Below are 14,810 nucleotides of genomic sequence, written 5' to 3' on the forward strand. Positions count from 1 at the left end.
ACCTACTTTTCTGTTGTCAGTCACCCAGGGAGTGGTTATATGTAGATCCTTATAATTGGTTCCCCCTCTCTACCCCACTTTTCCTCCACCCTCCCGGTATCGCCACTCACCACTGGTCCTGAAGGGATCATCTGTCCTGGATTCCCTGTTTTTCCAGTTCCTATCTGTGCCAGTGTACATCCTCTGGTCTAGCCAGATTGGTAAGGTAGAATTGGGATCATGATAGTTGGGGCCGGGGGGTGGGGAGCTGCTTTTAGGAACTAGAGGAAAGTTGTATATTTCATCATTGCTACAGTGCACCGTAACTGGCTCATCTCCTCCCTGAGACTAACTCTTTACAGGAACCAAAAGCCTCATTTTTCTCCCAAGGAGCAGTTGGTAGTTTAGAATTGCTGACCTTGCAGTTAGCAGTCCAACATGTAACCACTATGCCAACAGGGCTGCCTGCTACAAAATCAGTGTAGAAACCTGGGTCAACATTGTCTACAAGAGAACTGGGGGTTTCCCGCTTGTCACGCCACATCCCAGCAGTTTTACAAGGTCTTTTTGTATTAGACTGAGAAGGACACGAATGTTGAGAAAGAGTCCATGAAGCACAGCTATGAAGAAGACCTCCGCAAAATCAAGCATCAGACGGAAGAGGAGAAGAAACGTCTCAGAGACCAGCTCGTGAAACGGCTGGAAGACTTAGTGAAGAAGCACTCGGAGGAGATCAAGTCGGTGCACTCCTCCGTGGAGGCGGAAAGGAAGAAGTTGCAGAAGGTGAGCTTTCCTTCTGCTTTGTCTCCTCGAAATAACGCTGCTTTGTCTCCCCGAAATAACACCACCAACACCAACAAGCACAAACACAGAAATATTTGGGGTTATTTTATCTATTTTATTGACATCTCATTCACATGTCATTCCATTCCATGTTTAAGTGTATTAAAGAGAGTTGTGTGTTCATCACCCCAATCAATGTTAGCACATTTTCTTCATTCTTGTATCTATTATTGTTCACTCCCCATTTCCCCTCAGTCTTCTTGATCATAAGAAACTATCTAGTTTTTCAGTTTCTATCGATTTACCTATCCTGAGATTCATATAAAGAAAATAATTCAAGTAAAAAATATATCAAACACAACCATTACCACCGCCGCTCAAAAACAACCCAACCCCACCAACTACAGCACAAGAAAACACAGAAGAACATCAACCCAAAAGAGAGTAGAGTGGAATAAAACCTAGAACAAATTAAAAATGGGCTCACAGGGAAAACGAATGGTAAGATGTTCAGCTTTACCCAAGCTCTATCTATAGTAATCCACATTACGATACGATACACTGTGTCTAGGACCAAGACTGTTCCTATCCATGGTCAATGGACCTAAGGAATTCAATGGAGACTTAGGCCTTGTGAGGACTTTGTGAATGGATTTGGGCCTTTCACTGATTTCCATAGCCTGGGGATCAGAATGTAAGCTCTCTGGTGGTCTTCCCCTCTGGTCTTGGCTTTTATTGTTAATAATTCTTTGATCATGCTAGTTGGCATGCTTCTTCTGTGTGGACTTAGCTGATGGCTGCTTGTTTTAATACAAGCCTATAAGACCCCCCCGTGCTATTTTTTTTTTGGTAGCCTGGTACCTCAGATTTCTCTGCTAAGTTTAGGGTACAAACATTTAATTGTCTCTCAGTTCTGAAGTCTGGAAGCCTGCAATCAAGGTGTCAGTCAGTGGGCTCTCTCTAACAGCTCTCGGGAAAAGCTGGACTTTATATCTTCCCAGTTTCTGGTGGTTCCTGGCAATCCTTGGGCTTCCACTGCACCCACTGTTTCAGACAGCCTTCTCATTCTGCTTCTGTGTTTCCTCTCCTCTTCTTATAAGGACATCAGTCATCCTGGATTAGGGCCCGCCCTCCTGACATTCATCTTCACTGGTTGTACCTTCAAAGCACATGTTGCCAAATAAAGTCACACTCAGTGGGGGACACAATTCAACGTATTCCCCCCAGCCCTCCCACCCCCTTCCTTTGTGTTTTGTTTTCTCCTTTCGTTCCTCAAACATTTACTGAGGCTCCCGCTGTGTCCTGGGTCCCCCAGAGAAGAAAGACACAATCACTGCCCAAAGGGAGGTCAGTCTTTTGGAGGGGACAAGGAGACAGAGGCCCTTAAGACCATGAACCTCGAGGCTGTGGAGTCACTGGTAGGGCAGATTGGCTTCATAGGAGTGTTTAGTGTAAGGAGATTCCCCCATGTTATCTGGGGAAGGAAGTAACATGGTCTAGCCCTCAGGCTGGCCTACTCTGCCCACCCCCAACTTTGTGACCATGCCCCTTATTTACCCTGGACCCTCCCATGGCCTTCAGGTTTACCGATTATAAAATGAGATGATGATAACATCACCTCATAGACTAGCTGTGAAAAAGCAAAGCATCTCACAGCAGTTGGGGGACTTAATAGGCACTAGATGTCTCAGTTGTTGTTATTGTTGTTAGGTGCCATCGAGCCCATACTAACCCATAGCGACCCTGTGTAGGCACAACAGAACAAAACACTGCTTGGTCCTGTTTAAACCCACGTGGCAGCTACGGTGTCAGTCCAGCTCCTCAAGGGCCTTCCTCTCTTTTACTTTACTCCCTCTACTTTACCGAGCATGAGGTCCTTCTCCAGGGTCTGGTTTCTCCTGACAACATGTCCATGGGTGTGAGAAGACGCCTCACCATCCTTGCCTCTCGGGAGCACTCCCCGACCTTACTTCTTCCGAGACAGATTTGCTTGTCCTTTTGGCAGTCTAGGATACTTTCACTGTTCTTCTCCAGCACCACAATTCAAACACATCCTTATTTAATGTCCAATTTTTACATGCATATGAGGCAATGGGACATACCTCACCAAGTAGGCACCCCAAACACTGTCTACCCCTGGGCCAGACTGTGCCATTGTGACCATAGTGTTTCCTGGGGCTGCTTGTCAGAGAGTGATCATCAGACCTTTCCCCTAGTCTGTCTTAGCCTGGCGGCTTCACTGAAACCTGCCCAGCATCCCAAGCAATTAGACAAGCTTCCATCAGCAGTAGGTGGTGTCTGTGAAGAAAGTTCATTGACTCGGAATTGAACTCAGTTCCCCTCCATGAAAGGTGAAAAAATATACCCTTGAGCCATGGTTGGCTCAGACATAAGTGCAGATGATTCATCAGTGGTATCAAACTCACTGCCATTGAGTCAATTCAGACTCACAGTGACCCTGTAGGGTAGAGTAGAATATGTCCCTATGTTCTAAGACTATAAATCTAAACAGGAATAGAGAGCCTCATCTTTCTCCCTCGAAGGGGCTGATGGTTTCAAACTGCTGACCTTGTGATTAGCAGCCCAACTCGCAATCCACTACACCAGCAGGGCTCCTTAATCAGTGCTATGCTGACTTAAAAGATATTCAACCTCCCCAAAGCCCATCTATAGGCAACTGGACATCCCCTTACAGAAGGTTCACGGGGAGGAGATGAGTCAGTCAGGGTACAGTGTAGCAACGACGAAACATACAACTCTAGTTCTTAAATGCTTCCTTCCCCTAACCTCCACTATCATGATCCAAATTCTACCTTACAAATCCACCTAGACCAGAGGATATACACTGGTACAGATAGGAACTGGGAACACACAGAATCCAGGACAGATGAACCCCTCAGGACCAGTGGTGAGAGTGGTGATACTTGGAGGGTGGAGGGAAGGTGGAGTAGAAAGGGAGAACCGATCATAAGGATCTACATATAACCCTCTTCCTGGGGGACGGACAACAGAAAAGGGAGACGTCGTACAGTGTAAGACATGACAAAATAATAATTTATAAATTATCAAGGGTTAATGAGGCAGGGTAAAAACGAGCTGATACCAAGGGCTCCCATAGAAAGCAAATGTTTTGAGAATGATGATGGCAACAAATGTACAAATGTGCTTGACACAATCGATGTATGTATGGATTGTAATAAGAATTGTATGAGCCCCCAATAAAATGATAAAAAAAGATATTCAACCTGTGTGGACTATGTTATACAGCCCCCTCTCCCCCACATCCCCTTACCGCCACACACATAGTGGGGTGGCTTTCTGCTGAGAAGGGCTGCAATGCTTCCTCTGTCCTCTTTGCTGAGAGAAAATCAAGTCACGTAGGGAAAGAATGGAGTACAAATCAGCTTTATTGCAAGCCTGCACAGAACACTGATGTACTGCAATTGGTCTTCGCTGATAATGCTTCCAGAGTCAACAAACCCAAGCTTCCTCATCCTTGGTTTGAAGGAGCATTCTAAAAACTAATCTGCTCATTCTTCTGACAGTCTTTGGGATTCTTTACCATCACCACAATTCAAACTCAACTCACTGCCGTTGAGTGATCCTGACTCATAGTGAACTGCCCCTGTGATTCCCGAAACTGGAAACCTTTGCAGGAACCAACAGCTTCATCTTACTCCTGTGGAACAACTAGTGGGTTTGAACTGTTTAATGCGGCCCAGTGTACAACCCACAGTGCCATTGAAGCTCCCGACGAAGGCATCAATCATTGTCTTCCTTTCTCGTTCACTTTCACATATATTGGGGGCGATTAAAAATATCGAGGCTTTGGGCCAAGTGCGCCTCTGTAAGACTTTAAAGAGAGCTTCTGCAGCAGAGTTGTCCAATGCAAGTCAGACTTAGTGGTTTGAATGCAACCCTTGCTTTCTTCTTGCCCCCTGGTGTGTTTCTACTGAGGAACCATGGTGACATCGTGGTTAAGAGTTGGGCTGCTAACCATAGAGGTCAGCAGTTTGACCCCACTAGTCACGCCATGGAGGAAAGAGGCTTTCTACACTCGTCAAGAGTTGGAGTCTCAAAAACCCACAGGGACCCTTCTCCCCTGCCCTCGAGGGTCCCTCTGTTTCAGAACTGACTGGATGGCCGTGGGTTGGGTTTGGCATCTCTAATACGTGTGTCCTCACAGGCTGAAGGACTCTTATAAGCTAGTGCCTGGGGAACAAGGCAGGGCCTGAATAAGTAAATCTCTCCTGCCTATGTCTTCCTGCCTTGAGTGCTTCATTCTTTCCATCCTCCTCTAGGAAGCAGAAGCACAGTTGGAGGAAGTGAGGAAGAAGTCAGAAAGTGAAAAAAAGCAACTGGAAGAGGAGAAGGCGGCTCTCAGCAGGAAGCTGCAGAGTTCTCTGCAGGAGGTAAGCCCCCGGGAGCCATGCAGATACTTGTCAACTGAGACTCCAGCAACCTCAGGAGACAGCCCTGGACCTCTATTTACCCAGCATCTGGGGAAGAAAGACTAGAACATTCGGCCCAGGCAAGAAGTGGCTTTGGGAGTTGTACGTTTTGAAACCACCAGCAGCTCTGTAAGCGGAAGATGAGGCTTGCTGCTCCCTCAACCCAGACAGTCTCAGAAGCCCACGGCGCTGTTCTACTCTGCCCTCTAGCGTCACTATGAGTTGGAATCAATTCGATGGCATTGAGTTTGGCGTGTGTGTGTGTGTGTGTGTGTGTGTGTGTGTGTGTGTGTTTTAACAGAGAATGTAGGGGTCCTGGTGACATAATGGCTTTGTCTGAGTTGGGCTGCTAACTGCCAGGTCAGCAGTTTGAAACCAGCAGCAGCTCCACAGGAGAAAGTGGAGGCTTTCTACTCTTGTAAAGAGTTAAACCAAAAAAAAACACAACGCCTCACTGCTATCGAGTCAATGCCAACTCACACAGCCCAATAGGGCAAGGTAGAACAGCCCCTGTGGCTTTCAGAGACAGTGCTCTTGATGACAGTACTTTCTCCCCCCTTGTGGTTTGGGACTGCCGACCTTGTGGTTGGCAGTCAATGTGTAACTCACTGTGCCTCCACCAAACCAACGCAAACACTGCCATTGAGTCAGTGCTGACTCATAGCAGCCCCTTGTGGCTTTTCGTGGCTATAACTGTTTATGGGAGTAGAAAGCCCAGTCTTTCTCCTGAGGAGTTGGTGGTGGTTTCAAACTGCTGACCATGCCGATACTTCCATGGCTTCTTTATAAAGAGTCACAGAAACTCACAGGGACAGTTCTTCCTTGTCCTAGGAGGGTCACCATGAGTTGGAATTGACTCAATGGCGGGAGTGTTTTGAACAGAGAGCCTGACTTTTAGAGGCTTACACCAGTGGTTCTCAACCTTTCTAGTGCCGTGACCCTTTAATACAGTTCTTCATGTTGTGGTGACCACCCCCAACCGTAAAATTATTTTCATTGCTACTTTATAACTGTAATTTTGCTACTGTTATGAATCAGGCAACCCCCAAAGGGGGTTGTGACCCACAGGTTGAGAACCGCTGACTTAAACAAAGCTAAAGCAGCGCTGGCACCAGGTAGAATTCTCACCTTTCACTTGGGAGACCCAGGTTCTAGTCCTGGCTCAGGCACTGCGGGCGTAGTCGTTGCCCATCAGGTAGTCGGAGCTTGTGTAGCTACTGTGATGCTGCACAGGGTTCAGGGAGCTTCTAGACGAAGACGGGCTCCTCTCTTTATCCACTCACCTGTCCCCAGAAGAAACAGGGTGACCTTCCCAGAGTGACACGAAAGGCCACAAAAGCCACCCTGCAGATCCAGTGGAGGTGGGGGAAGGACGGTTTTCTAAAGTGTGTGTGTGAATTCCCATCATCGTTTCCCCATGAATTTGGGGTGCCCCCTCTCACCTACGTAGCTGATTGCTACACACATGGCCCACGGGAGAGCTGTGGTTGTTGGTTGCTGTTGAGTGGGTGACTCTGAGTATGCAGGGAAGAACTGCTCCAGGCACCTCTCGGGACTGTGACCTTTTGGAAGTCTGTCTCCTGGTGGGTCCTCGGCAGCACCCCTGGGAGGATTCAAGTCACCCCACGCTTGACCGTGCCAATCGGGGGCTCCATAAACTTCCCAAACCTCTGCTTTGGGAAAGACGAAGCCATCCTCCAAGTAGAGTGGGCTTTTCGAGGAGCATTGTGGGAATATTCTGAGCGGAGCCCCTGCTGACTGGCCCAGGAGCTCGGGTCCCGGGTTGATGGCCATGCCCCTGACCGAGGACACCCCTCCGTCAGCTGGCCTTTCTTCCCTTCTGCTTAGGTCTTCAGACTGGAAGAGTTCATCCAACAGAGTCAGGCTCGCCCCCCAGCCACTAAGGAAAGGTCTCCGGACGCCGGCGGCAGGGCTTTGGCGCCCCAGGTAACAACTGGCTTCCTCTGCTTTCTGGAAGGACCCTTCTCCTTCTCCTCCCTGTTCCTGCACCTTTGGTGCCCTGGTAACGTGTGCTGATGTGAACGGGCTCTTTGTCCTTCTCCACTTCAGTGCCTGGAGTGGGGGCGGGAATCACCACAAAATCCACTTGCAGAAACCACAAAGCAAAGAGAATCCTGAGCCACAACCCATGGGGTCAGGAAGAGACCCAGGCTTGCCAGTTCCTCTTCTGCTTCCTTTGCGGGTGGGCAGCCTGCTTGTCAGGGAATGGGGCCACTGGCATAGCTGGGTGGGGAGCAGGGGGAGATTTGATTCTGCCCAGCATGAGCGGCTGCAGACACACTCAGGGTCCCCTCGCCTCAGGCTGCCCCACTATCTGGGATCTCACTCAGGGCTCCGTGCATCACTGCGGCTCAGGGCGTCTTGATTACGGCCTGTGGTCTAGGATGCTTAGCAGCATGGTTGGCCTCCACCCACGCCTCTTCACTGGCACCTTCCCACCACAGTGCCACCCAAGAATGTCTCCAGACCCCAAACTGCCCCCAGTTGAGAAGCTGTGCTGTAGCTAAACATGAAAGTCCTAGACAAGCCTGCGCAACGCCCCCCCCCCCCACCCGCCACACTGTGGAGGTGGCTTGAGTGTCCCTGTGATGCTGGGAGCCAGCAGGTCACTCTGGGTGGACAGGTTCCAGACCAACACAGACTATAGGGAGGATTGCTGGCCCACTTCCGAGAGACCACTACAGAAAATCTGTGAACTGGGGGAACCTTGTCAGATAGTGTGCTGGAAGAGGAGTCTCTCAGGTGGGAGGCTCAAGCCTGTCAACAGCAGGGTGGAGGGCGCAGGGCTGGGCTGTTGTACATGGGGCCACGGTGGGTCCGTCAACCACAGAGAAACTCAACACACGTGGCAAGTCGGGGACCGTGGGATCGTCCCTTTGAAGCTCCCCTCATTCCAGAACTCTCTTCCTCACTGGGCCTGTCTTACAGAGGCTTGTATATGGAACCCCCAACTGTCTGGCCCGTTTGATTCAACTCAGGAGGTACGATGCCCTTACATTCCACGGGCATTTGTGGAATCCCTGGGAGGGGCCAGCCCCGGAGCTAGAAGCCAGACCTTGCAAGTGTTTATTCCTTCAAAATTAAGTTTTCTATGAAGAAATACACGATATGGTGCAGAATTTCAAAGGTATATAAACTTACAGTGAGAGGCGACTCCTTTCCCCACCTCCCCAGTTCCTTACCGAAGACCAAAAACCAAACTCACTGCCATTGAGTCAATTCTGACTCACAGCGACCCTGTAGGACAGAACTCCTCCTGGGAGTTTCTGAGACTGTAACGCTGCACGGGAGTAGAAAGCCTGTCTTTTCCTGTAGGAATAGTTTCGAACTGCTGGCCTTTCGGATCTCAGCCCAGTGGGTAACCAATGTACCACCTGGACCCTTCATCCCTTCTCCGGGGATGACTGTGTGTTCCTGCCTTCTTGGCTTAAGCTAAGAGTGTATGGCAGCCTCGGCAGACACCACGCCACTCTGCTTGTTCCTCCAGCTCACAGTGACCCTGCGCACAACACAACAGAGCGCGGCCCTGCCCCGTGCCACCTTCACAGCTGTTCTGTCCAAGCCCGTTGGTGCAGCCTCGGGGTCAGTCCTTCCCCTCGAGGGTCTGCCTCCATTGACCAAGCAGGATGTCCTTCTCCACAGACTGGCCCCTCCTGATGACATGTCCAAAGTAGAAAAGTTGAAAAGACTCTCCATGCTCACATCTAAGGAGCATCCTGCCCGTACCTCTTCCAAGACAGGTCTGTCTGTTCTGCCGGAGAAAGCCTGGGAGGTTTCGACAGAGGTATCACTGCGTGGTGCCAGGTTGGAGAGGCCACTCCACCCAGAGAGGCCTCAGAAGGAAGGCCTGGTGATGTCATTCCAACGAAGTAGCCGTTGGAAAGCAGTGTCGGCACACGGCTGCCCTCGGACACACAAGACACCACCTAGACTCACATTGCCTTGAGGCAGCTGATAGCTAGTGAAGTGGCATCTGTCTGAATCCTGAACGGTGGACACGCTCCGCAGGGAAGGGCATGCCAGGGACAGGGCTGGCACATCAAAGGTGCCATGGGAGAGGAGGGCCCTGGTTCAGCGGGGCCCAGTGTGGTTTGCCAAGCAGCTGCCACCCTGCGTCACAGCTCGATGACCGGGTGCGTCTAGACATGTCAGTAACCCTGGTGGTCAGCAGACTAGTGGCTACCGTGCTCTTAGCAGCTTCCACATCTGGAGGGGACAGACATGTCCCCAGGCCATTAGGTGTAGCCAGTGCCCCTCCCTTGGTGGAGTTGGAGGGTCTGCTTCCAGATGACTCTTGTCCTGGAGAGTCCGTTCCAGGTAGAAACCTTTCCTGGCATTGGACCAGGGAAGGCAGTGTGGAACAGGGGACAGCTGCAGCCCACAGGCCGGGCTTGGGTTCAGCCCCCACTCGACCTCAGAGACCTTGCTTAAATGCACACTCACAGCCTTCGAGTTGATTCTGACTCAGAGTGAGTATAAGAACGAGGACCTGCCATCCAGAACTGCCTTTGGGCGTTTCTGAGGCTGTAAGTCCTTAGGGGAGTGGAGCGCCTCATCTGTCTCCCTTGAGGCAACCGGTTGTTTTGAACTGCTGACCTTGTGGTTAGCAGCCCAACTCGTAACCCACTACACCCTCAGGGCTCCACTCAGAGGACCCAGGCAAGTCCAGTAACCTCGCTGAGCTGGGTTTCTCTATGAATGACAGCAGGCTCGGACACAGTGAAGCCTTGTGGCACCTGCACATGTAACTGGGGGAAGACAAAGGTGATGCTTTTAGCCTTGGATTTCGACCTCATTCACCCAGTCTCCCACAGGGTGAAGTCTGTCACACCAGCCTGTGCATTTGCTCAATCCCTTCCCACGTGTATAAAAATTCCCCAGAAATTCTCTGCTTGTCGTCACTCCTGCATTCAAAAGTTTCAGCATGGCTTCCCACTGCTCCATTCATAAAAATGACTATTGGCTCAAGAAATGATGGAGGTCAAACTTCGTACAGCACTTTTGATCTACTGTTAAGTCCTTGGGGCTTAAAGTTTCAAGTCATAGAAAACCAACCCTTAGCTTCTGTGAAAAGAACCCTGCTGGTGGTGTGGGTCACACATTGGGCTGCTAACCCCAAAGTCAATGGTTCAAATCCACCAGCTGCTCTGAGGGAACATGATGAGGTGGTCTGCTCCCATAAAGATTTATGAACAGCCTTGGAAATTCTATGGGACCGTTCTACTCTGCCCTATAGGGTCACTATGAGTCAGAATCGACTCGATGGCAGTGAGTTTTGCCCTAAGTGGAGTGTTCATGTAGTCAGAAATAGAATTTGAAGTCGTCAGTGCTATGTATTTTTATGAAGGTGTAGTATGTGATGAAAATCACGTGCGTGGGGTAAGTGTTCATTTCTAAAGATATGGCAGTATGTTACACCTGTCAACTCATATAGTTTGCATTAAAACACTGTGGCGGCGGTTTGAGTATTTTTATCTCTAGCCCCATTTAAGAACTAGGAAAACTGAGGCCCAGCAGGGCCCGTGATTGTTCATCAGAATCTATGTTGTTGTGAGTGGCCTTCGAGAGCTCCAACTCATGGTGCCCCGTGGACAGCAAAAGAACCTCTGGCCAGTCCCGGGCCAGCTTCAACATCGTTGAAGGCTGTGGCTACTGGTTTATCAGTCCCCTCCGTCCGAGGAGCACATTTTCCAGTCCTTGGGGAAATATTCTAGTGTGATCCACCGGGTCTTCAATAGCTAATTTTTGGAAGCCATCATCTGGCAGCTCCACTGATAGGTGTGCACCCTGGATGATCCTGCTGGTGTTGGCAATTCCATCGTCAGAGCAACGCACCAGCCACCACAGTCAGACCCACTGGCAGATGGGTGTGGCATAATACTTCCTGCCTCGCATTAGTGAAGTGCTGGCGATAGCCCCTGCCCTCCACACCCTGGGACGGCAGTAATGGACGGAGGAAGGCGGATGCAGGCACTTTTCAGAACTGTTCAAAGATGATCTAAGTGCTCACCACCAGGCGACATAACACCATCAATTACAGTCCCTGTGGCCATCTCCGGGACACTCCCCTGTCGAACTTGTACACAGTGCTACCTTTGAGAGGCTGTCAACCGAGCTGGAGACTGGTCTGCATCCTCCCCTCTGGGAGTTCTCTTGGGTGTGGGCGCATCTCTAAATAGAAACAATACCAAAGAGGCTGAAAAATGCCCGCAGATGAAAGATGGAGACCTGACGGGAACAGAGGCTTCGTTGACCAGCCATCTGCTCAGACGGGCTGGGGCGGGGCAGGGGTTGAGGAGGCAGGAGGATTTATTCCTTACGCCGTTCCTACCCTTCTGTTGGTCGTCAGAACCGACTTGGTGGCAGTCCTGCCCCAGACCAGCTTGGGCGCGGGGTGGGGGGTGGATCTAGTGTGGACCAGGGTCAGATTGCAGGATGCTCAGTGGGGGGAGGCAAGGTAATTCTTTTAAACTGAGCCCCAGCACATAACCCCCCCCCCCCCAAAACACAGCCCAAAAGCATGACTGCCCCATCTAGAATCCAGAGAGCGGTGACAAGTAAAACAAGGGTATCCTTGGGGTTAGGTGGCCTTCAGTCCACTCCGACTCGCGGTCACCCCCTGTGACAGGGGAGGGCCATCCAATAAGGTTGCCTAGGCTGGAAATATTTATGGGAACGATTCCCCACACAGAGGCTGGAGGGTTCGAACCACTGACCCTTCGGTTGGCAATTGAGTGGCACCAGATAAGAGCTTGGGCATGCTCATTCTGCCAACTCGGCCTCCGTGGCTGTAATCATTTTTGAAGGCTTCAGATGGGAGCCTCTCTCACTGTGACTGGTGGGCTTTGACCCCCAACTCCAGGCACACAGGTGGGGAGGGTCGGGGTGGGGGGAAGAGATGTAGTCACCTCAACCAAGACCCATCGACATAATTCTGACTCCTGGAGAGTACAGAACACAGCTACAGTACAGAACAGTGCTACGTGGGGTGGTCTTGGCGTCCTTTCCACTGATGGCAGTCTGGGGTGCGTAAGTAGGTCAGGGCTGAACCCCGTAGCTGACGGTGCCTGGGTAAATGGAGCAAAGGTGGGAGTTGTCGGGGATCTGATCTTGCTTGGATGAACCATCAACATCCACGGAGCGGCAGTCAAGAACTCAAATGACGTCCTGTAGTGGGCAAATCTGCTGCACCAGCGCCTCTTTAAGTGTCAAGGACCAGGATGTCATGTTGAGCCCTAAGGCGCACCTGCCCCAAGCCTTCGTAGAATTGTCAATCACAGAGACTAAGGGAGACCAAAGAGTTGCTGGCACAGCATATGAGAAAGGAGGGAGCCCAGGCAAGAAGGCTGCATGGAGGCGGTGGAGGAGGGGAGGGTTCTCCACAAGGAGGGAGTGACCAGCATCTCCAGTTCTGCTGAGACTGGACTTAGACTGGCTTGAGATCTTCCCTTGAGGATGTCATCACTGGTGTTGGCTTTGGTGGCCGCTTCTGGAAGTGTGAAGCCCTGGTGGTGTAGTGGTTATGCACTGAGCTAACAACCACCAGCTGCTCTGTTGGAGAAAGATGAGGCTTTCTATTCCTGTAAAGAGTTCCAGTTTCAGAAACCCACCCAGGCAGTTCTACCCTGTCCTGTAGGGTTGATATCAGTCAGAACCCACTCGGTCACAGTGAGTTTAGTTTCTGGTGTTGCCTTTGTGGACGTCCCAGTGGATGGAAAGACAAGCGAAATGGCTTTTGTCCTCATTTGGTGGGCCTTGAGGAGTCCCGGTGGTGGCTTAGTGGTGATGTATTGAACTGCTAACAACAAGGTCAACAGTTCAAAACCACCAGCCCCACTGTGAGAGAAAGATGGGGCTTTCTACTCCAGAAATAAGTCACCATCTCAGAAACCCACACGGGTAGCCTTTACAGGGTTGCTATGAGTTGGATGATTCAGCAGTGAGTTGGGATGGAAGCCCAGAGCCCCACCCACTAGCCTCAGCTCGGCTTCCTCCCACCTGTGAGGTCCTCCCAGTGACTCTGGAACACAATTTGAGAACTACACTCTAAACCATAGGTTGCCAAACATATTTGATCAACTGCCCCATTTTTTCAGAAAAAACTACCCAGCCCCCGTTTGCATAATAGTCCATCATCCAGGATAAAGTGTAGGTATCTGCTTTTGCAGCCCCCTCCCCCCCCCAGGAGCACCCCAACACCCTCACAGGAACAGTTTTGCCCACCCTGGGAAGCACTGCGCTAAGCCAGCACCTTGATGAAACAAACGCTGGCCCGGGGAAGGGGAGGGGCTGGGCCACTGGTGGAAAGCTGGTGCTGAGATAGACACACACAGGTGTTCCATGGGTGTAAAGAGCAGCCTGTTAGGCTGTGTCTACAGGACAGTGGTGGGTGCCATGAGCAGAGACTTCAAATAAGGAAAGCTGGAGGAACTCCGATCTCTGTGCCTGTGTCATAAGGGTTCTGTGTCCCTGAGGTCTTTTTGTGGTTGAAGTCTATACCCCTGTGCACCAGGAGGGTGGTAATGTGAACAAGTTCAGCTTGCAGGAAATTTGGGAGCGGCGTTCACCAAAGTCCAGTCCCCATCAAGTCATCTCTGACTCCTGGAGAACCCGTGTGTGTCAGAGACATCTCCACTGTGGCTGGTTTCCCCCAAGACCCCCAAGCCTGTCTTCTGCAGTGTCTCAGGGTGGTAGTTACATAATATGTAACTTATGTTGAGGGGTGGAGTCTAGCCTGCCAATCAGGTCGCAGCTTGATGACCTGATTTGGAGGCTTGAAGAAGCTAATAGCTTACTGAAGTGCAGACACACTCTCTCTGCTTGGCATTCCTGTTGACAAGACACATAGAGCCATGCTGATGGCGGTCAGGGCCTTGGAGCTGGAGACCCACACCAGTACTGAGATGCTTCCACCACCACTGGGTCCACAAGACTTTCCACCCACTGGCCTGTGATCTTCCTGCATGGTGTCATTTTACATGGCTGCGTGAGTCTGAAGAAAATTTTATAGACTGCTATCAGACATATGGGCTAATATTGGACTTATGGACTTGATCTGGACTGGGCTGTTTTCTTAAAATACAATTTCTCTTTGATGTAAAGTTCTCTATTACAAACATATGAGTGTCTCTGGATTTGTTTCTTTAGTCGACCTAGACTAACACACTCAGGGTGGACTCGAACCGCCAACTGAGCAGCTGAGTATGTTAGCCATTTGTGTCAAACCCCCTCTCCTCCTAAACAAACTCACTGCCATCTGATTGATTCTGACACATAAACCCACTGCCTTCAGCTGCTCTGACTCATAGCGACCTTTTTTTTTTTTTTTCATAGTGTCCCTTTATAGCAGAGGTAGGGAACTGTTTTTCTGCCGACATCTTTTGAATGACACATTGGGAAAATATTTAATTAAATCACATCTAATATGATGGCTTGGAGCCCTGGTGGTATAGCGGTTATGCATTGGGTTGCTGACCACAAGATCCACAGTTCAAAACCACCAGCCTCCCCATGTGAGAAAGTTGAGACTTTCTATTGCCATAAAGAATGACAGTCTCTGAAACCCACAGTGGCAGT

General features: G+C 50.4%; 1 protein-coding gene across 1 annotated transcript in view; it reads left to right on the top strand.

Annotated features, from left to right (window-relative positions):
* Positions 1-14,810, top strand: part of FAM184B (family with sequence similarity 184 member B) — a 107,879-nt gene that overhangs the window by 64,194 nt on the left and 28,875 nt on the right. The window contains exons 5-7 of the mRNA XM_075543595.1: positions 556-762; positions 5,064-5,174; positions 7,062-7,160. Of these exons, the coding sequence (XP_075399710.1) occupies positions 556-762; positions 5,064-5,174; positions 7,062-7,160 (417 nt within the window). The remainder of the gene's footprint in view (positions 1-555; positions 763-5,063; positions 5,175-7,061; positions 7,161-14,810) is intronic.

The sequence above is a fragment of the Tenrec ecaudatus genome, chromosome 3, assembly GCF_050624435.1.
Source record: "Tenrec ecaudatus isolate mTenEca1 chromosome 3, mTenEca1.hap1, whole genome shotgun sequence".
Lineage (NCBI taxonomy): Eukaryota > Metazoa > Chordata > Mammalia > Afrosoricida > Tenrecidae > Tenrec > Tenrec ecaudatus.